Source organism: Podarcis filfolensis (assembly GCF_964270895.1).
Source record: "Podarcis filfolensis genome assembly, chromosome: Z".
NCBI lineage: Eukaryota > Metazoa > Chordata > Lepidosauria > Squamata > Lacertidae > Podarcis > Podarcis filfolensis.
Window position 1 is genome coordinate 17,602,623 of NC_139617.1, and position 23,036 is coordinate 17,625,658.

A 23,036-nucleotide genomic window follows, 5' to 3' on the forward strand; every position below is an offset into this window, starting at 1 on the left:
AAAAGACACAACCCACACTGAGGTCAAGAGGCATAATATTACACTCACTCACTCTCTCTCTCTCTTTAAAATAACAGACAGTGATTAGATTGTAACTACAAATGATGCAGTGCGAAGTTGTGAAGGGACACAGCATGAGCAGGAATGGGCAGAATACTTGATGATGAGGATACCCATTACCTATTGTGTGTTGAAATCGTTTAGCCATAAGAATTAAAAAGCTATTCCTCTGGAGGGAGAAAGCTGGGATTAGCTTGTGTGTATCCAACCATCTTGGGGAAACTGTCCACATTACAAAAAATATGAGATCAATAAACATACATTTTTATTTGCTGTTATTTTGTAGGTGAACCTCTTACAGACAACACATGTCAGTACATGAAGGACGGGAACAGTGGTGTTTTCCTTCTCACAAGTCGCTTCTGCACTGTGCCCTAACAGCTCTCTTCCAGGAAAGAAATGATTTCACACTACTCTTAGGAGCATAAGCTGCTTTTTTAAAATAAAAAATAAAAATGAGAAGGTTGCATGCTAGCTCAGCATTAAGTAAAATAATTAAATTATTTTTTTAAATTATATTAAAAAATCATTATATCTATGCAGCTCGTCTGGCTGAGTTGCCCCAGCCACTCTGGGTGGCTTCTAGAAAATTGTAATAAATTTTAAGGACCAAGACTGTAATTAAGACTCTTCTATCTTCATCAGGAAACTGACCATGTGTGCATGCTCAAGGGAACCAGTGTCTTCCCCTCAAGTGATGGTATTTTCTGTCCACATGTCTGGTCCATTACCTGCAAAACGCCAGTCCCTTGTGCAAATAAAACATCAAATACTGACAGGGATCTGCTTCCCAGCCATAGAACCAAATCCGTCTATCACTGGTGAATTAAAAAGGGTCCCCCCCCAAAAGGCAGGCAGTCTCTGGAGCTTTTCGGTTGGCATCACATCTGTACTGGCTTGGTGTGTCAAAGCCGGACTCACTTTTCCATAAGGGCTTCTAGCTGCTCTTGAAGAGAGGCCAGCTGAAGAGAAACAGAATGTAGAGAGACAAAATATGGTTAAGAGCTCTTAAGCCACACTGCAAAACACTTGTGGACAGTTCAGCTACTGGCAAGCATTTCACACTGTATCGTACCAGAGAGCACAGCATAATTTTTCTCAAATGACGAAAAGCTTTTCAAGTTCACAGTTGGGAAAATATGGTTCATTATCACATGGGGGAAAGACTTTAGCACTGCTTGTGGGTTCACAATGCAGCTTGATTAACTGTACTGCCCCGTTTGTCAGCCTTACAGACCACCTTACCTGCTGCTTCTCTAGCTCTTCCTGCTGTTTGAATTCATCCAGCACAGCCTGGAGGCGGGTCTGGAAAACAAGATGGGCAGGAAATGTGGCTGTTGCTCCTGTACTTTTCTAACAAAAGAACACAACACATATAGGTTTTCTTTTGCAAAGGGCAGTTTCATGCGCACAGCTGGGTCTTCAGCCTGCACTGACCTCCCACACAGACCAACCACAAAAAAGGCAACTGTGGCAAAATCGCAGGTTGTGCTGCTGCATAACCCAAGGGTGTGGATTTTCTCAAGCCACAGGTTAAGATGAAAACAGCACAGGGCTGTATTACTCTCTTTAAAACTTGGTTACCTATTCAGGTTCTTTCTCAAATTATTGTCTAGGAAGTAAGCCCTGATATACTAGGGTTATCTACCTGCTCCCCAAGACAAATCTGCTTTCTATGAGGTCAGTTAGAAGACCATCCTGTGTTCCTTTAGCCATGGATCTCCATGTTGATGGACTACAACGTCTATCATCCCCGACAATTACTTAAGTGGAGATTATGGGAACTGTAGTCAGACAATACCTGGAGACTCAAGGCTGAAGAATGCTGACATTCTAGTTCAGTACTGTCTACTGCAGGGGTGCATAAATATCATGCCAGGGGGTCAAATGTCACCCTCCAGGCTGCTCTATTTGGCCCACGGGAATCTCCCCAAGCCACACCCCTAAGAAGCCCTACTTCACAACCTCCCTTGCATGCTACTGGCTGGCTGGAATGCGTCCTTGAACTCTGCTACTGCCTCCTAGTTGCTTGCATGGAAGACAGTGATGGACGTATACTGCACAAAAGTAAATCTGACATTTATTGTGCTACTCACCCCCCAGAAGGCTGCCCATCTGGGAATGTGACACATGGTCTGAAAAGATTGCCCATCTCTGGTCTACCCCAACTGGCAGTGGTTCTCCAGAGTCTCAGACAGAGACTCACCAACTGCAACCTAATTTATTTTTTAACTGGATAATCAGGGAACGAGCCTGGGACTTTCTGCAAATCATATACTCTACCACCGTAGGGACTATTGTCTCTGCTGAACGAGATGCCTATTAGCTATAAACACCTGCCAAACTCAGCTGAGCTGAGCAGGCTTCTATTAGACTTTCTCTAGAGAAGGGGTGGTGATGCTGAATTCACCTTGAGGGCTAGGTTCTCTACTTTCATGATGAGATCTTCTTGGCGCTTTCTGCGGTCCTGGGTCTCCTGCAACTTGTCTTTCAGGTTGTCGATCTGCTTCTGGATTCCCATGGCTGGAAGACAGAGCAGAAAACTTAGCACTTCCAGAAACAAGTCAAACAATCCTCAGCACATTCTGGCACAAGCCGAGTAAGGTCCTGATTGAAGTTGACCACCCCATCTACTGTACAGCCTCCCTCCCTGGGGGCCTCAGGCATCATACCTATCTGGTTGGACCCTTCATTTTCTTGCTGTTGCCCATCTGATTCATTCAGCTTGCACTGCAGTCTCCTCGCTAAGTCTTCTTCTGTGTCCATGATGTTCAGGTCATCCCTCTCCTCCTCATCACTGCTGGTACTGCTGACATCCTTAAACATCTCCCGGAGCTCAGCATGTTCTATCGCTTTGAAGCAACAAGGAAAAAGGGAAGAGTATAGTTTACAATACGCACAGTAAAAATTATCCTAGAAAAGTGTTGCTAACCTTTTGGTTAGCATGGTAACAAATAGCCTTCTTGACGCTGTTTTAATTTAAAGACCTCCAGCTTCCTTGCCAGGCCAGGTTAAATTCTTCTCTAGTCCGCTGGGTCAGAAAACTGTACCCAAAAGCTACTATCTATATATTTTGTACTTAGCCATCTGCATGAAAGCATCTAGAAATATAAGCATCAGCAAGTTGGAATATGAATACAGGCAACTACCTTATACTAGGTCAGATTATTTGCTCATTTAGCTCAGGACTGTCCACTTTGAAAGGCAGTGTCTCTCTAGGAACTCAAGCAGAAAGGGGTCTTTCTCATCACTTGGTTCCCAATAATTTTAACTGGAGGTTATTATTATTATTTGTTGAATTTATATACTGACACGGGTGGTGCTGTGGTCTAAACCACTGAGCCTAGGGCTTGCCAATCGGAAGGTCAGCGGTTCGAATCCCCGCGATGGGGTGAGCTCCCGTTTCTCGGTCCCAGCTCCTGCCAACCTAGCAGTTCGAAAGCACATCAAAGTGCAAGTAGATAAATAGGTACAGCTCTGACAGGAAGGTAAATGGTGTTTCCGTGCGCTGCTCTGGTTTCGCCAGAAGCAGCTTAGTCATGCTGGCCACATGACCCGGAAAAACTGTCTGTGGACAAACGCCGGCTCCCTCGGCCAGTAAAGTGAGATGAGCACCGCAACCCCAGAGTCGTTCACAACTGGATTTAACTGTCAGGGGTCCTTTACCTTTACCTACACCCAGGGGTCTCAGGGCAGTTCACAGAATAAAACCAAGATATAAAACCACAAAATACCTATTAAGGTATCAGGGACTGAACCTTCAAACTCTGGCATACAAGATAAGATGATCTACAGCTCTTCAAGTTAGGGAGCTACTGAAGTTTGACAATACCTGCAGTGCCATGGCTTGGTTTGTGTCCAGACAGTCCAGGAGAAGAAATATCCAAGCTTGTGAGTGAACCATGGTTGTCAGGGTCTTTTGTTTCATCTTCGGCAATGACCTCCCAGCCTCAGAACAGGTACAGAAGAGTCAAGGAAAAACCAGTTCAATAGGGAGGCATGCTCTAGAAAAATGGAATCTGCGCTGGTAAATTGATGCTACAGCAATATTCTTCAGATGATTAGAAAACACTCTCCAGCTTTCCACTGAAGCACATTAATTGATGTCTACACCTGTTCATTTTTGCACACACTGCTTTCCTGAACAGGTATGGCACAATGCAGTGGTGGCTGGTACCCACTGGAACTAGTGGGGCAGAAGGTAGGGAGACGAACAGTAGGTACAACCAGAGACAAGGATAGGTGGAGCCAATAACTCTGGTTCTGTTCCCACCCTCCTCCTTGCTGAGTTTTACAAGGGCAATACTTAGACTGAGAAAGGTGAAGCTGAAAAGCAATTCCACTTTTCAGACTGGAGGAAAATAGCAAGGCAAGCAGATGTGGCCAGCTGAGGGCAGACTGAGGACAGTTAGCAAGGCAGTGCCCAAGGTGCCCTAATGGACTAGCCTTTGCAAGTGCCATAAATCCCAAGAAAGATGCCACCAGGATATGTCTGCTCCTATTCAGCCAGATGCAAGCAGACTCTTCCACTCTGGGTCTTTGCCATACACAGAATTCTACTTGATCCATACAAATTCAAAAAAGAACAACAGCCACCACCAGCTGGCCTAAGCAGAGCAACATGCAGAAAGTCACAAGTGTGGGGGATGAGAGGAGACACACAATGCATGTGAGCAAGCATGCAATGCTTGCTAGGGTCAAGATTGTGGGATACCTCTGGCCCCAAACATACATTCAGCACTTGTGTATTCAGGCAAGGATGGCAAACTGGTCTACATAAAAAGCAACCACTAGAAAGAAAGGATACGGACTCCGACAGCTTCAGCATCTGTGCTCAGAAGGCGCTTCACTTCCTTTTCCACATCTGGAGACTCAATGTACTGGGCCAGAGAGGAAGAAAGAAAGAAAAACAATATTACGCACCCACAAGTTGGTTGTGCCTCAGTGCAAAGTGTCGTTCCTACTGGATGCCACAGACACACCTGCAACCTTTCTACCTCCATTTTCAAAAGCATTCCTGAGCCATCCTCTAAGATTCCTGCAATTATTCCAAGCAAGTCACAACTTCTTCTCCAAAGGCCTTCAAATGGAGATTGGTGGAAAGGAGACTGTGGTCTACCAGCAGACCAGGGAGGACAATTTATGGCACATCACTTAGTGCTTCCTGATCACTCAGATTCTCACAAAGAATGCTGGATAAGTCAGACCTTGGTCTGTTCCAGCAAGGAACTTCTTACGGTTTTTAGATCTGCATATTCAGGATCATTTGGCACACATTAGCACATAGCCTTCCCCATCACAGTGCCTCCCCTCTCTTGCAACTCCCATCATCCCTGACCATTGTTAACCTGGGCTGGCAAGGATGGGAGTACAAGTTCAAAACATCTGGAGGGCACAGGGTTGGGGGAAGCTGCCTTAAAATATTCTATGCTCTCTTATTTTATACACTGAAAAACACAAATCAGTGAATCATGGGAATTCCACTTGAAAAACAGCAACAACAAAACAGACCACACAAGACTGGGCAATCTGTTCCTGCTGACTGGATTACTACATTTTGTCAGTCAAGGACATGTGATTTCTCTTTGTTTGTTTTTGTTTTGTTTGTTTTTTAAGAAACCAGAATGACCTATAGTGGGATTTTTCCTATAAGAAAGAATGTTTGAAGCAATGTGCATCTTTTGAAACTGTGGCTACTACTCATGAAGGCTACATATTACCTCCAGTATCAGACACATACCTGCTTCTGAATACCAGTTGCTAGGAATCATAAATGAAAACAGGCTATTGAGCTCAGGTCCTCCTTATGGGTTTAATTAACTATGGCAAGCTGTCAAATATACATTCATTGAAAGTTCCAGATGGAGACACAACTGTGCTGGTGAACCTCTGTTGTTGTCTTTCTTGTCAATGTAGCAATGAAATCATGCCAGACTGGTGAACATTTATCTGATTTGGTGGAACTTTTAGCCTGCTTCAGTTTGCACTGTGGTTGGCTTTCTGCCACAGCATGTGTGAGCAACAATTCAAAGCTAACACCAAACAAGGAGATGCAACTCACCTTCTTCTTAGCTGTCTTCCTGAACCGCCTCTTCCTCACATTCTTCAGTGGGAGAGTAACTGGAACATCACAGCAAATTAATTACATGGGGCAAAAGGGAGAGCTGAAGGGCATTGTGACTTACTAAGGGAAAATGGATCTCTCCTTGAGCAGTGAGCTAGGCAGCAAAGACGAGAACAGCCAATGGCAGCTCCCCAATTTGGAAGAAACCAAGGGTGAGGGTGAATCTTGGTCATATTGTATTGGCAAACAATACTCCAACTCCTTGAGGATCAATGGAAGGGACTTTTCTGGAGGTAGAGTGGGAAGCGGGCACAAAGTCAAGTAAGGAAGGTGAAATGAAATATAGTTATTCTACTCACTGCCATGATTCCAGAGGAACTTCTTCTCTCTGTCTTTGTCTTTCTTCTTATTGGCTTTGACATCGGTACTTGAAGGAGTTTTAGCATCAGTAGTCGCTGGAGCTGGCTCTTCCTGAGTAGGGTATAGTTCACCATCCACAGTGCACACAAGCATCTAAATCCCCAAAAGGAGTTATATGCAAGGTCAATGTCAGGGATTCACACTGCTGGGTACCTGAAGGCTCTAATAACATTCATATTACTATTATGCTGGTACAGTGGTGCCTCGCAAGACGAAAATAATCCGTTCCGCGAGTCTCTTCGTCTAGCGGTTTTTCGTCTTGCAAAGCAACCCTATTAGCGGCTTAGCGGATTAGCGCTATAAGCGGTTTAGCGGCTATTAAAGGCTTAGCGGCTAAAAGGCTATTAGCAGCTTAGCGGCTTAGAAAAAGGGGGGGAAAGCGGAAAAAATCGCAAGACTCGCAAGACGTTTTCGTCTTGCGAAGCAAGCCCATAGGGAAATTCCTCTTGCGAAGCACATCGAAAAACGGAAAACCCTTTCGTCTAGCGGGTTTTTCGTCTTGCGAGGCATTCGTCTTGCGGAGCACCATTGTAATATTAAACATTATTATCACACATTTTTGCACATTATTCGTATTTATGGCTATGGATGTAGCCATCTGAAGTTTCAGTATGATATAGGTTTTGTTTAATATTTGTACCTTCCTATTATTTTGGTATTTGAATTCTTGAACTCATGGAGATAAGGGCCCCATCGAGATCATTGTGCCTGAAGGCTGGCCAAAATCTGAAGCCAGCACTGGTTGGATATGAAAGCACTGGGGAGGAGAGGAGACAACCAACCATTTTGCCACCAACAGTATTTGGCACAAGCCTCTCTAAGACAGTTCAATTTTCTTGCTTTGGGAGAACAGCCAACTGTAAGGAATTTCTCACACTCAAAATTGGGTGTAGATGTTTTGCATCGTGGAACATCCATAAAGAGCTTCTAGCATGGAAATGAGAGTGGGGCAAAATTGAGACTGTGTACAAGACACAGGGAGGACAGAGAAAGTCTGATATCCAGACCATGAGACAATACTTACTTGGCAAATATCTGCTGTCTTATAGAAAGTCTTCTTATCGATTGTTTTTAAACTCTCTGTGATACAAGGCAAGTCCACCAGCTTGGCGGCTAATGGGGCCCGGTCTACTCGCACAATCCCATGGCGGCCATCTGCTGCAGAGAGGAAAGTAGGCTTGCACTTGAAGATTCGTGGTATCTTATTAGCAATTCAAAACACAGTTCTGGCATGTTTAACATGTATGCATGTGTGCTACTTTATAAGAACCCTGCTGGATCAGACCAAAGGCATATCTAGCTCAGTTTCCTATTTGCCTCAATGGTCACTCTGAGGACATGAGAGCAATAATCTCCTGCTTGTGTTCCTTATCAAATGGTATTCAGAAGCATACTGCTTCTGATATTGGAGGCAATGTAGCCATCAGAACTAGCAGCCACCAGTAGCCATGAATTTGTCCAATTCCCTTTTAAAGTCATCCTAGCTGGTGGCCATCACTACATCTTGGGGTAGCAAATTACACAGTAACTATAAACAATTAACTACAAATTATGTGAAGAAGTTGTTGTTCCTTTTGTCTGTCCTCTCAACATTTGGCTCCACTGGATGCCAAATTCTATGAGAGAGTGAGAAAAAACTTCTCTGTGTCCGCATCATTTTATACAGGCATCCTCACACTAACAAGGGGGTTGCTTCCAGCCCCCTGCACACATAAGTGAAATCGTATACAGCGTGGTGCACCCTCTAAACTCCCTCTCATACCAAAAATACTGTATCAAAAAATATGCACAACTAGAATTGACATTCTGGGGTCAGCTGGAGGCTGTGTGGGAAAGAGGCTGCTGCTCCTGAGCTACCCCACATGTCGGCTGTTAGACAAGGAGGCTAAGCAGCCAGAACAAAGCCCCACTGTGCTTCCGGTCTCTTCGGGGCTTCCTCTGCCCTCACTGGCATCGTCTTTAGGCTCCATAGAGGGTCTCCTCGTGAGCCAGCTCCCTCCTGCCATTTCTGGGTTTGGATTGAATTATTTAATTATTTCCCAGTCACGCATGAGTCGATCACACATAAGTTGGAGGACACCTATACATCTCAATCATGTTTTCCTTTATAACAAAAAAATAATAATAATACTGGCATACTGTGCAGAACTTTGATTACTGCAACATTCAGTGATAACTTGCAAATGTGAATGGGTTATCATTAAAATAATGCTCATGTAACCTCAAACACATAAGTCACCTACTGAACAGCCAATCAAATCAAGTGATATTCATGCATGTGGAAACTAACATTACAGGTGGGAACGTGGATTAGATATATTATCTTCCTGAAGTATAGACAGGAGAAAAGACCAGTTGTACTACCCCCATTTACAAAAAACTAATTCAACTTTTCCACTGTTTTTAGAGAGTGTGGAGGCATCAGTGGCAGAACAATCCCTCTCCCCCCCCAGCAATTTCATGTAGCCCCACCCAATAGCTTCCTAATGATTGGGCATTCCAAACTGCAGGACCTGATGAATAGCTTAAGGTAATAAATGTGTAACAACAAAAGTCAAGTGTTCTAGCTGATTAAGTTTTACTCAGACTAGACTCACTGAAATTAATAGGCCAAAGTTAGCAATGTCCATTCATTTCAGTGGGTCTACTCTGAGCAGGACTAGCACTGGATACAACTCCCAAGAAGTAAGAACTCATTGACCTGGTCCTCTTACCATGCAATTCTATGGTGAGCCTGTCCTTCAAGTTGACACTTCCAGACTGAACTGCCCTCCGCACAGTAGAAGCATGTTCCTGAAAAGGCAGAGTTTACAATAGAGTCATACCTCAAGCTGCATTTGCTTCACGGTGCGTTTTTTCAGGTTACGAATGCGGCAAACCCGGACGTGTTTACTTCCGGGTTCACTGCTTCACGCATGTGCAGGAGCAATCTGTGCGCTTCACGCATGCGCAGGAGCGCTCTATTGCGTCACATGCAGGCACAGAAGCGGCACTCTAACGGACTTTTCAGGGTGCGAACGGCACCCTGGAACGGATCGGGTCCGTAAGTAGAGGTACTGTCAGCATTTTCATCCCTCCCTTTGCAAGGATCACCAGATCATGTTTGTTTTACTTTCTGTCTAAAGGAGGGGGAGGAAGCTACTCTTCTAGACATCCATCCCTAGCACTATGTGTCTTTTTCTTTGACCTGTCTAGAGACAAGATGGCAGTATGAGAGAGCTGTTTCTCTCGTACATGTTTGTTATGTTCTTCTGTTTGTTTAATTAGAAGAAATAAATTAGGTATGCAACAAAACCTCCACAGCTTTGCTTCTGTTACTCTGCTGCGTTTCAGGTGCTCACGTGAGCAAATGTGAGTCCACCGTACCAGGACTTATTCCTCGGGAATGCTGTGTTGATGTTCCTACGTTCCTGTGATCGGAAGGTCAGAGAAGGTGCTCCCGACACCCAGCCCATGCAGGCGCTGAAGACGTGGGCCGAACATGGGTGTACAGAAAGGTCCCACTGTACCAACCCATATTCATGCCTACAGCAAGAGAATCAGGAAGCAAGCACAGAGCACTTTGAGGCTATTTATTGCAAAGGGTCTCTTACCGGAGGCAGTCTCAGTATAAACTGGCTCTCCAATTCATGGGGAGCATCATCTTTGTTCTTGCTCATCTTTTGTTCTTGTGTTTCAGGGAACAAGAAAAGAGAAAGCATGGTTACCTGTTGGCCTAAAAGTAGCTTCTCTCAACCTTTGTTATCCAACCTGCTGTGTTGCTAATAGCCTCAAAGTAGCAATACACCCAAATGCATTCTGCTCAGAAGCACCTTACTTGAAGGAACTAGAGAACTTGCACCACACATGAAAAGCATATTCTGGACAATAAAGCCACAGATGCAACTGGCAGCTTAAGAAATAAAAGGCAAGATGGTAAAAGCAGAAGGGTTTGCCCAAATAGCCACTACGGTCTCCATAATTTACTCTGAGCCGCAGTTTCAGTCATACGACAGGGCAAAACTCAACAGCTTTAAGATAAAGAGCAGAATCAAACTAGCAAAGCTTCTCTCTTCTTCCCCACCCCATACTCTGAAAAAGTCATTCTTAGCTCTTTCAAATAAGGTGTGATCAGCAGTGTAGAAAATCAGATTTGACAATACACACAAGATCAAAGGAATGCAGGAATCATACAGTACAGTATAAGATTACTGTTTGAAGCATAAGGAGAATGCAGCCGTTGGGAGTAAAGATCCTGCCATTTATGAAGCACTGGGTGCTGACTGGGTGGCAAGTAAAAGTGGAGATTCCCTGCCACTGAACTAGTGACAGTAAAACCTTATATAAAGTTGGCAATGGATGCCACATGTGTAAAAGGCTACAGATTTCACTGTCTCAAAACACAGCAGCTCATCAACATTTTTGCTCCGGTCCGCCCCCTCCATTCCCCTAATCACACTCCAAAGGCTTGCAGTCCTCTTTTGGATAATTTCAGAAAGGCAGGAGTAATATTTGCATTTAGATCCTTCTTCTAGAAAGAACTACAGAGCCAACACCAGAGTATCATAAAAGAAACAAATGCATTACTTGTAGATGCCATCTCTCCTCTTCTTGCTTCACGCAAACGTTTATAAAAACTTGTACCATTCAAAAAAACTAAACATAAATGCAGAAAACAACAGTTAAAAAAAGAAAAGAAAAATGTCTGTAGATCAAACAATGCCTGCTACTAAAGTGAGATTAAATACATCAAATTGCTGTTTCTCTGTCCCCATGAATGAGATTCTATAACAACAACAATAACAATAATAATAATAATTCCCTTAATAATAATAATTCCCTTGAACTCTTCCCCTGAACTCTTCCCCATCCCACATAACCTCTCTCTCTATAGCCGAGGATCAGCTAATCTGCAGGCAATAATTTGTTTACCTATAGCAAGGGTAGCCCAACATGGTTCTTTCCAGGTATTGAAGACTACAACTTCCAGCATCCCTAACCATTGGCATCTGTCTAGGTTGGATTAGAATTGAATGTGGTGTCATCCAGATGTTATGGACTTCAAATTCCCAGACAGCATGATAATGGGCAAGGGTGATGGGAGTTGTTATCTTAAAATATCTGGATGGCACTATGGTTGCCATACTTACCATAGAAGAGTTTGGAGAAGAAGAGTTTGGATTTGATATCCCGCCTTTCCCTCCCTTTAAGGAGTCTTAAAGCGGCTAACATTCCCCTTTCCCTTCCTCCCCCACAACAAACACTCTGTGAGGTGAGTGGGGCTGAGAGACTTCAAAGAAGTGTGACTGGCCCAAGGTAGTATATTTTCTTTTAATTGTCAAATAATTCTGTGTACATTGCGGCAGCCTTTGGCTATGTGCAATAAAACTGACTGACTGCCTGGCCCAAGGTCACCCAGCAGCTGCATGTGGAGGAGCAGAGACCCGGTTCCCCAGATAACGAGACTACCGCTCTTAACCACTACACCATACTGGCAAAAAAGGCAAAAAAGTTCAGAAATCAGATTATCCTCAGCTTTTTTAGTGGTTACCAGTATGAAACTTTCATACGTTGACTCCAAAATGAAGCATTTTTTAAGGACCATAGATAGGGCACAACCAAAGAAGTAATGACATGTATGTTGAATAATAGTATTAGTATTTTGAAAAATAATTGGAACATTCAAAGCACTTAGTATGCAGTATCTTACTGCAACAACTCTGCAAAGTCAGTCATTCTCCTTACACATCAGGCGAGCGAAGGGACTGAGGCTGATTAAGCATCTGGATTGTGGTTCAATCTCTGAGCCATTACACAATAACTGCTTTTTTGTGTGGAAAGAATGCTTTGCAATACTATCCAAAGGCTATATCAGAGATGAATTAAATCAGGATAGCTGGAAACCATATTATTTTAAACTGGGGAGGGGAAACAGACTTTACTTGAATGAAGACATCATTGAGTACTACAGGTACAAAACCAAATCCTTGCATTGTGCATGGATCTGGTTGAATAATGTCTTATACAAAGTCAGATGATCAAACCATCTAGATCACTGGTCTTCAACTGGTGGGTTGGGACACACTAGTGAATTGCTGCGTTTTCCAAGGTGGGTCACAACAGGAGCATTACCACCATGTAAAAAATAAGAAATGGGTCCCCAGATGCAAATTTGGATTGAAGGTGGGCCCTGGGCCTGAAAAGGCTGAAGATACCTGATCTAGACCAAAGCTGCTACCCTAAGTGTTAGTTTTCCATGCTGATGCAGGAAGTGCCAGAGGCTGGACTGGGGACCTTCTCCATACAAAGCATGGAGCTTTCCCCATCAAAGCTGATTTAAAATTGCGCCCAGTTTAAGTGTATTAAAATGTATAATTTAACCACCTTACTTACACATACAACAGGGCATTTAAATGATACTAAAAGCTACCAACTTGGGATGGCTTTAAGAAAGAATTGGTCCCATTTTGCATGAATTTATCTTATCAGTGGCAACTAGTCACAATGTTTACATTCTTCCTCCACTGTCAGAGCCAATAGGCCTCTAAATACCAACTGCATGAAATCACAAGTGAGGGGAGTGCTGTTGCATTCGGATCCTGCTTGCAGATTTCCCCACAGGCATCTACTACTGAGAACAGGATGGAGGATTAGATGGGCTTTCGGTCTGCTGCAGAAAGTCTCTTTTAAGTTCTTCGTTTTATTTTTTTTAATTAGTACACAAACTCTGCTTCAATTTATATTGTGTGAAACCCGCAAGCAGGACCCAAGCATGAGAACACATCTCCCCTCCTGCAGTTTCCAGCAATCGGCATTCTGAAGCAATACCACCTCCGGTTTTGGAGATTATCAAGCATTGCCATCATGGCTAGCATCCATGAATAGTCATGCCCTCCATGTATTTGTCTAATCCTCTTTCAAAGCCATCCAGTTTGGTGGCCATTTCAGCCTCCTGTAGAAGTGAGTACCATGGCTTAACCATGCACCCCACGTTCTGAAGAAGAAGAAGAATTTGGATTTGATATCCCGCCTTTCACTCCCTTTAAGGAGTCTCAAAGCGGCTAACATTCCCCTTTCCCTTCCTCCCCCACAACAAACACTCTGTGAGGTGAGTGGGGCTGAGAGACTTCAAAGAAGTGTGACTGGCCCAAGATCACCCAGCAGCTGCATGTGGAGGAGCGGAGACACGAACCCGGTTCCCCAGATTACGAGTCTCCCGCTCTTAACCACTACACCACACTGGTTCTGCTGAGTGGGGGGGGGGGGGAAGCTCTCAAATGTGGAGGCAACAGGTGTGGATAATCAAGGAAGAGTTCTGAGTTGGGGAAGAGATAGAAAGGAAGGAGAACTGTTGCAGGGTTGGGGAATCTCTTTCCAATGCTTTCTTGGGGGTGCCATTTAGGGTTGGGGGCATCGACGAAACTAAGGTGGTGCGGCAGAGAATAACTGTGGGTCTGGAGAAAAAGAGCAACTCTTGGGGGGGTTCTTTCCTACACCTCCTTGGCAGGAGGCTGCCTGGGGCTCGGGGCCACTGCAAAGTGGGGGAAGGAAGAATTCCGAGCTGCAAGAAAGGAAGGGGGGGACCTGGGTTGTGGGGGCTGCTTTAGTCCTGGGATATCTCTTTCCATATGCTCTTGAAGGTGCTCATTAGGGTTATGGGGGGGGCGTTGAAGCAGACAGGGGATAGCAGTGGGCCTGGAGAAGAGTAAGGAACGAGTCTTGGGGTGCTGTTTAGGGTGCAGGCTCCCAGACTCTCTGTGTGTCCCTATTTTCAAAGGACAGCCCTCTGACTGTCCTCCCGGGGGGCGCCTCGCCCACCCCACCCCCCATCCTGGTTTCTGGATCTGAGCCCAGAATATCCCATATCATCATTATGAGATAGGGGGCCGCTCCTATTTTCATCGGAGGTGTTGCGAGGGTATGGGGAGCCCTGAAAGTGGTTTTTTTTTTCCTTTGGGGGTGGGGGTGGGGTGAGATAGCGCGGAGAGAGAGAAAGTGGAAAAGTCCCGAGAAATGAAAGGAAGGGTCTAGGGAGGGATCTGGGGCCGGCAGAGGCCTCGGTGAGCTGGGCTTGGGAGCAGCAGTGCTCAGGTGAGGCCTGTCCCCCCGGGGGGCGCCTCGCCCACCCCCACTCCCCCAGTCACCAGTCACTCACCGGCAGCCGGCAGCCCAGTGTGCCAAAGGTGGCCAGCTCTGCTCCGCCCCGGAAGCTACGGGAGCGGAACAGGCGGCCACGGGGCGGAGGAGGAGGCGGAGAGAGGAAGGGACGCCGCGGGAGGCCTGCCGGCAGCTGCTCCTGACAGGGAAGAGAGCGACGGCAGCGACAGGTACCGGCGCGCCCCACCCCACCCGCCGCCCTTAGACAGGCCTCGACCTCCCCGCTCGCCTCAGGCCTAGGGGCGCCCCTCGCTCTCAGGGGAACCATGGAAAGCTTCCTTTCAAAAATCCGGATTAATAAATCCGGAGTGGCCTTCGTCCCTTATAATCTTACTTTACCTGTAATTTCCGCCCCCTAAAAAAAATTAGGGAAGGGTGTTACTTGGCTGGGGAGACAGAAGGGTGGTGTCTGCTTTTCCGCCCAAAGCAAGCCCCTTTAATGTTTTATGTTACCTCGGTGGTTTGTGGTTGGCAGGGGCGCGCGTGTATCTAAAGTAAAATTTGCCGCCTATTTACTCCGGAGCTTTCAAGGCTGCCTACGAAACAGCTAAGAGTATATGGGTATATGGAGACTTACTGGCATTTTGTATTATTTGTGTTTAATTGCAAATGCGCAGGTTGAGTTTGCTGCTCCAGGCAACCTGTTTATTGAAGATGTTGTTTAATGTCCAGTTATTTCCGCCGCCCCCCTCCCATGTTTCCAGTGAATTTATATCCCAAAAGTCCCAGGCTTGGGGTTTTTTGTTTTAAGTGGGTGCCAAACCAACTTTTAATTGTGCAACTCAAATTTTTTAATATGCGTTTGACGCAACTCCAGATCTCCAGAGAGTCACAGCCAACACCCAGAATTCTGCTAGCTTACAAACGCCCAAAAGTCAGCTGAGTCTTGGTCTCAAGCACAGACACCTAAGTATTACAACATCACCTCGAAGGGAGAGGGGGATAAATATAGGCCCTTTTTCAGGTACAGTGGTACCTCTGGATGCCAGTGGGATCCATTCCGGAGCCCCGTTCGCATCCTGAGTAGAACGTAACACACAACTGCGCGGGTCGCGTTTTGCCGCTTCCGCGCATGCGCATGACGTCATTTTGAGCATCTGCACATTTGCGAGTGGCCGAACCCGGAAGTAATGTGCTCCGTTACTTCTGGGTTGCTGCGGAGTGCTTAACCTGAAGCTACTTCAACCTGAGTTATGACTGTATTCACTTGCCATTCGAAAGACTTATGGAAGATCATTAACAAGTAGTTCCAACATCACCTGTAGTACAAGAGAGGCAAATAGTCCCTATAAGGTTTCATATCCTTCCCGTGACAGGTACGGTCGACAGACAATTTGTGAGAGTGCAAGCTCTCCATGTTTCTTGTATCGTCTGCTTTTGGTTTGAAATACTTTAAGATTTTGGCCTGCTTTTTCCTTGGGGGGCATTTCTGCAGCTTGTGTAAGAGAAATTCCCAGTTCTTTATAACTCTGTCTTGTGAGTACCATCCCCGGAGTAGATTTGGGTTACTTTGTCCCGTCAGTATATTTGAGGGCTTTGTTTGAAAGAAACTCTGAGCGTTGTAATTAGCCTCAAAACAGTTTTAGATAACATCAAGGAGTTTTGGATGGCTTCAGCGGGATTTCAAAGGGGCTTTAGAAGAGCCTCAAAGGAAGGGAGGGTGTTTAAAATGCTCTCTGGCGACTCCTGGAGTCCTTAGCTGGCTGGGATATACAGTGGTACCTCGGGTTACATACGCTTCAGGTTACAGACTCCGCTAACACAGAAATAGTGCTTCAGGTTAAGAACTTTGCTTCAGGATGAGAACAGAAATCGTGCTCCGGCGGCGTGGCAGCAGCGGGAGGCCCCATTAGCTAAAGTGGTGCTTCAGGTTAAGAACAGTTTCAGGTTAAGTACAGACCTCCGGAACGAATTAAGTACTTAACCCGAGGTACCACTGTAAGCTTGTTTTCTGGGAGTGTGTCTTCCCCCCCGTGTTTTTAAAAGCTCCTACTCACTCTGCTGGTGCTCACAGGAGACTTGCTTCAGGCACCTTCTTCTTTCTCCCCCCACCCCCATAAGATTATGATTATACCAGTGTACCCCAAGAGTATTTGAGGCCTGGAGAAAAAAAATCCCTTTTTCCTTCTGTCAAAAGTAGCAAAGGGAGGCTAGTTATGCTTACCCTATTAGTGAACATTGGGCCACTTCACAGAAAAATCACTTCTACTTAAAAGACATTGTGTCCATTGGAAGCATGTAGGTAGAACATGAGTTGCTTGTATGACAGAATGCTTATTTAGTGAACTTTTCATAGGACGTAACCTGCCAGTGTTGCATCACTGTATTTTTGGCTTCCTGCTATTGCAGATTCAAGATGGCTGTTCTTCTGGAACAGACATTTACACTCTGATCTTTCTCTCTCAAAACTTGAGGTGATTGAAATGGAGGACTCAATGGGACGTTACGACTTCTACATCGGACTGGGCCTGGCTCTCAGCTCTAGCCTGTTCATTGGAGGAAGTTTTATCCTAAAGAAGAAGGGACTTCTCAAGCTAAGTAGCAGAGGTGCTGTCAGAGCAGGTAATGATATTGAATAGGAGCTCACAGAGTTACCATGACATCTGTTGTGGATGGGAAAAATCCCAGAAACCAGGCTGTCCATGCTTCTTAAGAGTTTGAAAAAGTTTTCCAGGCCAGCTTCTGTTTTCATTTAAACTTCACCTTTGGTTTCTTTTCTCTCTTCACAGGTCTAGGGGGTCATGCATATCTGAAGGAATGGATGTGGTGGGCAGGGTTGCTAACTAGTAAGTACTTCCACGCAAGATTTTACCATCTTCACCTACATTTCAACAACTTGAATTATTCCCTTTGCCTTCTTACATGACCTCCAATAGCTCCCAATGAGTTTCTTGGTATAAGGAGCTTTATAATAAAGCAGCCTTGCAAATTAAACCACCAGAGTGGCTGGGGCATCTACAGATGGATGGGGTACATCATCATCATTATTACTATTATTTAAAATCATTACTAGCCTGCCTAATAACCTAGTCATTTGTAGATTGCTGACAGGAAGTGGAGGGGACAATGTTGAATTAAGAAGACTTCTCTTGCTGGTCACCTGATTTTCTCACCCACCATGAGGGTAAGAAAGGAAGATGAAATTTGCTCTTTGTTAACCATTTTTTTGCCAATGGCAAACTGCTTCTCTTGCAGTGGGAATTGGAGAAGTTGCCAACTTTGCTGCATATGCTTTTGCCCCTGCAACACTGGTCACTCCTCTAGGAGCGCTAAGTGTTTTAGTCAGGTAAGTACAACATGATCAGATGTTTCCCAATCCCTAAGCCCTTTTCTGGAAATAAAGATGCCAGTCTCAGGGCCTTTATCAACACAGTTGTATCTTCCTATAGTGCAGTTTTAGCCTCCTACTTCCTGAACGAGCACCTGAATATCCATGGGAAGATCGGCTGTATCCTTAGCATTTTAGGCTCCACTGTGATGGTCATCCATGCCCCACAGGAGGAAGAGGTCTCCAGCCTGGAGTCAATGGCGGAGAAACTAAAGGATCCAGGTATTAACTGCCCCTCTTCATTTACCTACTGTATGTACGCCAACAGAATACCATTTTGGGTGAGGGGGACTTGACAGAAATTGAGTGCTTTCCTTAATTTCATTGAATGAAAACTCATGTTGATAATCAGTAACCTGTGAGTGAATAATTTTTATAGGACCTATTTTATTCTTTATTCCCCCACCGATGGCATTTAGTTGGCTTTGAACCATAACAGTGACATAAGAATTCTAAAGCACACTGTGCACTGAAAAACTTTACAAACAACTGAAGGAGGAAGGTCTTAGTTCTAGTCAAACCCAGTGCAAAAAAAAATTATAAGCTGGGGGCTATGTGTCTTATCCTTTGAGCCACTGTCTAAGCTCTGCTGCTTATACTTTTTCCTCTATGTATTTTACTCACCAGATTCTACTAATTGAATCTAGCTTGTGCACTCATTGATCTGAACAAAACTGTCTACATCCTGCAGAAGTAAGCTACACCTAAAAGATTCATATTGTCCTTAACAATTTCTCCTCCTCCACAGGATTTATAGTGTTTGCTGTGTGCATGCTGGTGAGTTCAGCTCTTCTCATCTTTGTGGCTGGGCCTCGCTATGGACATAGCAACGTCTTAGTGTATGTTTTGATCTGCTCTGCCATTGGTTCGCTCTCTGTCTCATCTGCGAAAGGCTTGGGTATTGCCCTGAAAGAACTGTTTGCTGGGAAGCCTGTCTGGAAGGAACCGTTGAGCTATTTGCTTTTTATTTGCCTTGTGATCTCCATCACCATCCAGATCAACTACCTAAACAAGGCCTTGGATATCTTCAACACATCTGTAGTGACCCCCATCTATTACGTCCTCTTCACCACATCAGTTATGACTTGCTCTGCCATTCTGTTCAAGGAGTGGCAGCATCTGGTTCTGATGCACATCATTGGCACCATCAGTGGTTTCCTCACCATTGTCCTTGGCATCTTCCTACTGCATTCTTTCAGAGACATCCCCTTCACTGCAGACCTGCTGCCTCTTTTCCTGAAGGATAACCAAACAAATGTGCGAGCCGCTTCTTGGGGAAAGGGGGACAAGCATCAGTCCTGTCTTCACCAGCCCCTTTTGGACTCTGAGGACACCCACAAAGAAGGGACAGAGAAAGCAGAGGAGCAATATGGCCAAAGTTTATGAAAGCTAGAACATTATACATAGCCTTTCGGCTTAAAAAAAGATATATCCCAATCCATTTTCCATGTTCCAAAGAGCTTCTTAAGACTGCTGCTGTTTTCCACTAGAAAAGGTGAATCAGGTTCTAATGAGCAACACTGAACTATTTGAAATGCTTTTATGTGCGAGTCCTTTCACTGGTAACATACTTGAACCAAATTAGAGACCCAATCAGGTCAAGCTAGAGCTCAGCAAGTGGCAGCCCTAGAGCTGAACTTGCTGTCGCCTGCATTCCCTCCCGTACATCCAGAAGTGATGTGGAGGACAAGAAAGAAAACCAGAGACAAAAATATGTGCACCTGAGGGGTTTTGGACCAACCCCAACACAAAAAACAAGTTTCAAAAGTAATGGGTGATGTGGCATTGGTAAGGGGGGTGTGAATTGCTCAGGGGGTGTTGCAGAGTAAGCAGAAGCAAAATACTTCAGTCTTCTAGTCAGAGGTAGGAATGCACAGCAGAATTCCTCTTTCTCTTGTAATCTGCTGAAGGTAACTCAAATCTCGGGGAATGGGAGAAGTAGAAAAATATGTGTATGAGCAAGAGGACTAGTATGTGGACAAACAAGAGTGTGCAAGAGAGAGGAGGGTTTCTCCCTGTGTTTTCTTCCTCTGGGTCATTTTAAAGAACACAGATTAAGGGAAGACACATGAGAACACAAGGACAAGCTGGCATGGACAGTAGACCACTTGGGTTATGGAGAAGCTTGGCTCTATCATGTAAAGTGCCCCACTGATAAAACAAGGATATAAGCAATGAGTTCAGCTCTTGAATGAGCTCTACATTGGTGTACTTCAGAATCAGAATGCACAGAAGTTCTGTAAAACGTAACTGTTTTAACTCAGTATGCAAGTCTCTCTCATGAGAATGCAGCTGCTACTCTGTTTACATGCCTGATCTTAATAACAGTGCTCTACCACTTTCTGAATGTAAGGACAGTGCATTTTAAGTGACTTAAAAATTAACTTCTCTTTAAAGTATTATCAGGGGTTGCCAACCTTCTACGTCTCTTGGGTACATTTGCAAACCAGAGAACCTGTTGTAAGACACACACAAGCACATATTCTGTTGGCTACGATAGAATGATTATTTCTCATTTCAGTGGGGGGAGAGGAGAACAAGAGGGCACTGGTTGTCAGGGAAGCCCAGTGCCACAGGGGCTGTGTTGATGATCACTTAATGTTGATGATGTATTAAGGTTGACAGTTAATTTATTTCAAATAAATGTTACTTTTCTTTGTACTGCCATTAACAGTGTTGCAGAGTTCATAACATTTTTAAAAAACAACAACCCTAAACTTTCTTTTGAAAAAAAATTATTTGGACTTCTTGCTAGCTGAATGTTACCAATGCAGTTCAATTCAACCTTTTAGCCATTTCCAGCCTTCACCCATGGTGGCTTTTCAAGCAAGCAGTTCTCTTGGTGAAAAACTGAGTGAATTTCCAAATCACACTCTGGCCCTTCATCCATGCTTATAAACCTGAATCATTTGGAGCCATTTGTTTTTAAATCAGTTTTCCTACCCAGTACGTTGTTTCTGATGGCTCACTACAATCTTTGATGTTGCTGCTGCACAACAGAATTGGCCCATATATTTTAATTCCTTCACACTGTGAGAAGGATCACAGGACTCATAAAGGCAGTCACACAAACAGGCTGCCTACAAGCTTCGAGGTGATATCCAGCATAGTCATGCTCACAAAAAAAATCCATCAAAACAGTAGATTTAAGTAAAAGCAGTGATCATTTTAAAAAGTAAAGGTAAAGGGACCCCTGACCATTAGGTCCAATCGTGACTGACTCTGGAGTTGCGGCGTTCATCTCGCTTTATTGGCCGAGGGAGCCGCTGTACAGCTTCCAGGTCATGTGGCCAGCATGACTAAGCCACTTCTGGCGAACCAGAGCAGTGCACGGAAATGCCGTTTACCTTCCCGCCGGAGCGGTACCTATTGATCTACTTGCACTTTGACCTGCTTTCGAACTGCTAGGTTGGCAGGAGCAAGGACCGAGCAACAGGAGCTCACCCCGTTGTGGGGATTCAAACAGCCGACCTTCTGAGCGGCAAGTCCTAGGCTCTGACGCAGCGATCATTTTAGGTGCGCCCAATTAAAGTGCAATCACTGACACACAAGTCCTTTGGGACCCAGAGGTCAGAACGGGGGGGGGCGGGTAGGGTGTGCTTAGGCACCAATGCGCAAGGGAACCAGGGATGGAACCCCTATGCAAAATGGTCCCCACCTGTAGTTTAAGCCTGTTTATTTCAGTAGGTTTACTTGGAGCATGTCTTAACACTGGATATCCCCTTGGTTTCTAACAGCTGAAGGCAGCAGCTTATGCATTGTCTACTTTCCATTTTCTTTTAAAAATAATGGTGTGCCCCCTTTATCCTTAACTGTTAGGTGATCCCTGTAGTTCCACTGCAAGTCCTCCCAATCACCCTGGCAAAAGTTACAGCCCTTTCACTCAGAATGTTGCCTGGGCTCATAATTTCTGTATACCTACAATACTGCAGAATTCTAAGAGTTTGGGGCTGAGAATTCACAGGAACTCTGGCGGTGACCTTTAAGTAAACTACTATGGGTCCCAGGACATGGTCAGCAGCATGTGAGGCTACCGCATTGCAAAAGTTAGCAGGTCTGGGTCTGACCAGTGCCTGGATGGATGACTATCTGGGAACCCCATGAATGTAGTCTTCAGTTCTACATTAGAAGGCAGGCAGGCTAAAAATGTAAAAATAATAACAGACCCCTCCATCGTCAAATACAATGGTGAAGAACCAGGAATTGATCTGAAGGTGTCCTGTTTTTTGAAGAACAAATATAATGTAACCCTTGTAACTGAAGGTTTAAGTCCTATAAAAAACTATAGTTCTTTGAAAAATCACTAAGGAATTAATTTCCTTCTACTGATCCTTATGACTCTGTAGATAGGGAAGGATCAACCTTAGACAAGCTGCCTTCTTGGCCTTGATTCTCCCATCCAAATATGAGTAAAGCAATCCATCTTACAGGAATATTATTGGTATGAACAAGATGTGGCCTGGACAAGAAATCAGACCAGCTCAAATATATTAGGACAGTAATTTTTTTGGGGGGGGGAATACAGCCAAGAACCAACATCTGCTGCACATCCACACACCATACATAAAGCATTGCCCAGTGATCAAGAACAATTGTAGAAGTTGTAGTCTAACAATACCTGGAGAGTCACAGGTTTCCCACCCCTGCAATATTACTTGCAGCTCAGGCATCCGCCAAACCCTTAAAAGTAAAACTTCACCCAATGCAGGAACTGAAGCTTTGATTTCTCACTCTCACTTCTGGGCAGGATAGCAAACCAGTGTTTGGAAGACTCAGAAGTTTCTGCATTTGCGCAATTTCTGCAATATGTGGTAGGCTAATAAAACAGGTCTGGTATGTGTAGTGTTATCCTCCTGATCTGAAACATTACACGGCAGATACCTCTGAGAAAGTCACTGAGTTTGGCTTCATCTATCATGGTGTTGCACTCATAAGGAACTTTTAAACCAGCAAACTTTGTTAGTAGGCTGCCTTTGCCTTTCCATATTAAGCAATCTTTCAAAGACAGGCCACCTGTTTCCTGATGCA

The 23,036-nt window shown here is 44.7% G+C and overlaps 2 protein-coding genes across 19 annotated transcripts; one reads left to right on the forward strand and one right to left on the reverse strand.

The window, feature by feature from the left end:
- Positions 1-303: 303 nt before the first annotated feature.
- On the reverse strand, positions 304-14,818 carry TAF7L (TATA-box binding protein associated factor 7 like). Of its 16 annotated transcripts, XM_083596044.1 has the most exons (14): positions 14,268-14,647; positions 11,674-13,148; positions 11,111-11,179; positions 10,138-10,211; positions 9,259-9,337; positions 7,569-7,702; positions 6,484-6,637; positions 6,122-6,180; positions 4,868-4,940; positions 3,893-4,009; positions 2,733-2,912; positions 2,471-2,583; positions 1,306-1,365; positions 304-1,022 (listed from the first exon to the last, which is right to left on the reverse strand). In XM_083596044.1, the coding sequence occupies exons 2-14, from the start codon at positions 11,753-11,755 to the stop codon at positions 978-980; spliced, it is 1,239 nt and encodes a 412-aa protein (XP_083452170.1). In that variant the 5' UTR covers positions 11,756-13,148; positions 14,268-14,647; the 3' UTR covers positions 304-977. The 16 variants fall into 16 exon arrangements, with proteins under 16 accessions (XP_083452170.1, XP_083452163.1, XP_083452162.1 ...); XM_083596037.1 differs by lacking the exons at positions 11,674-13,148; positions 14,268-14,647 and adding an exon at positions 14,679-14,814 and having other exon boundaries at positions 7,569-7,699; XM_083596036.1 differs by lacking the exons at positions 11,674-13,148; positions 14,268-14,647 and adding an exon at positions 14,679-14,814.
- On the forward strand, positions 14,712-20,675 carry LOC310754282 (magnesium transporter NIPA2-like). Of its 3 annotated transcripts, none has more exons than XM_083596077.1 (6): positions 14,712-14,850; positions 17,095-17,242; positions 17,410-17,466; positions 17,876-17,966; positions 18,070-18,230; positions 18,757-20,675. In XM_083596077.1, exons 2-6 carry the CDS (start codon positions 17,104-17,106, stop codon positions 19,392-19,394), a joined length of 1,086 nt encoding a protein of 361 aa, XP_083452203.1. In that variant the 5' UTR covers positions 14,712-14,850; positions 17,095-17,103; the 3' UTR covers positions 19,395-20,675. The 3 variants fall into 3 exon arrangements, with proteins under 3 accessions (XP_083452203.1, XP_083452205.1, XP_083452204.1); XM_083596079.1 differs by having other exon boundaries at positions 14,821-15,241; XM_083596078.1 differs by having other exon boundaries at positions 14,848-15,106.
- The last annotated feature ends 2,361 nt before the right edge of the window (positions 20,676-23,036 follow it).

Bases quoted from the DNA above. Each gene is read 5' to 3' on its own strand.
- LOC310754282 (XM_083596077.1), top strand. From the start codon at position 17,104: ATGGAGGACTCAATGGGACGTTACGACTTCTACATCGGACTGGGCCTG. The intron at 17,243-17,409 runs GTAATGATATTG...CTCTCTTCACAG, and splicing joins CAGAGGTGCTGTCAGAGCAG to GTCTAGGGGGTCATGCATAT. The intron at 17,467-17,875 runs GTAAGTACTTCC...CTTCTCTTGCAG, and splicing joins GTGGGCAGGGTTGCTAACTA to TGGGAATTGGAGAAGTTGCC.
- TAF7L (XM_083596044.1), bottom strand. From the start codon at position 11,755: ATGTTAGCCGCTTTAAGACTCCTTAAAGGGAGGGAAAGGCGGGATATC. The intron at 6,638-7,568 runs GTAAGTATTGTC...TTGGGGATTTAG, and splicing joins AGACAGCAGATATTTGCCAA to ATGCTTGTGTGCACTGTGGA. The intron at 2,584-2,732 runs GTATGATGCCTG...TCTGTCTTCCAG, and splicing joins TGAAGGGTCCAACCAGATAG to CCATGGGAATCCAGAAGCAG.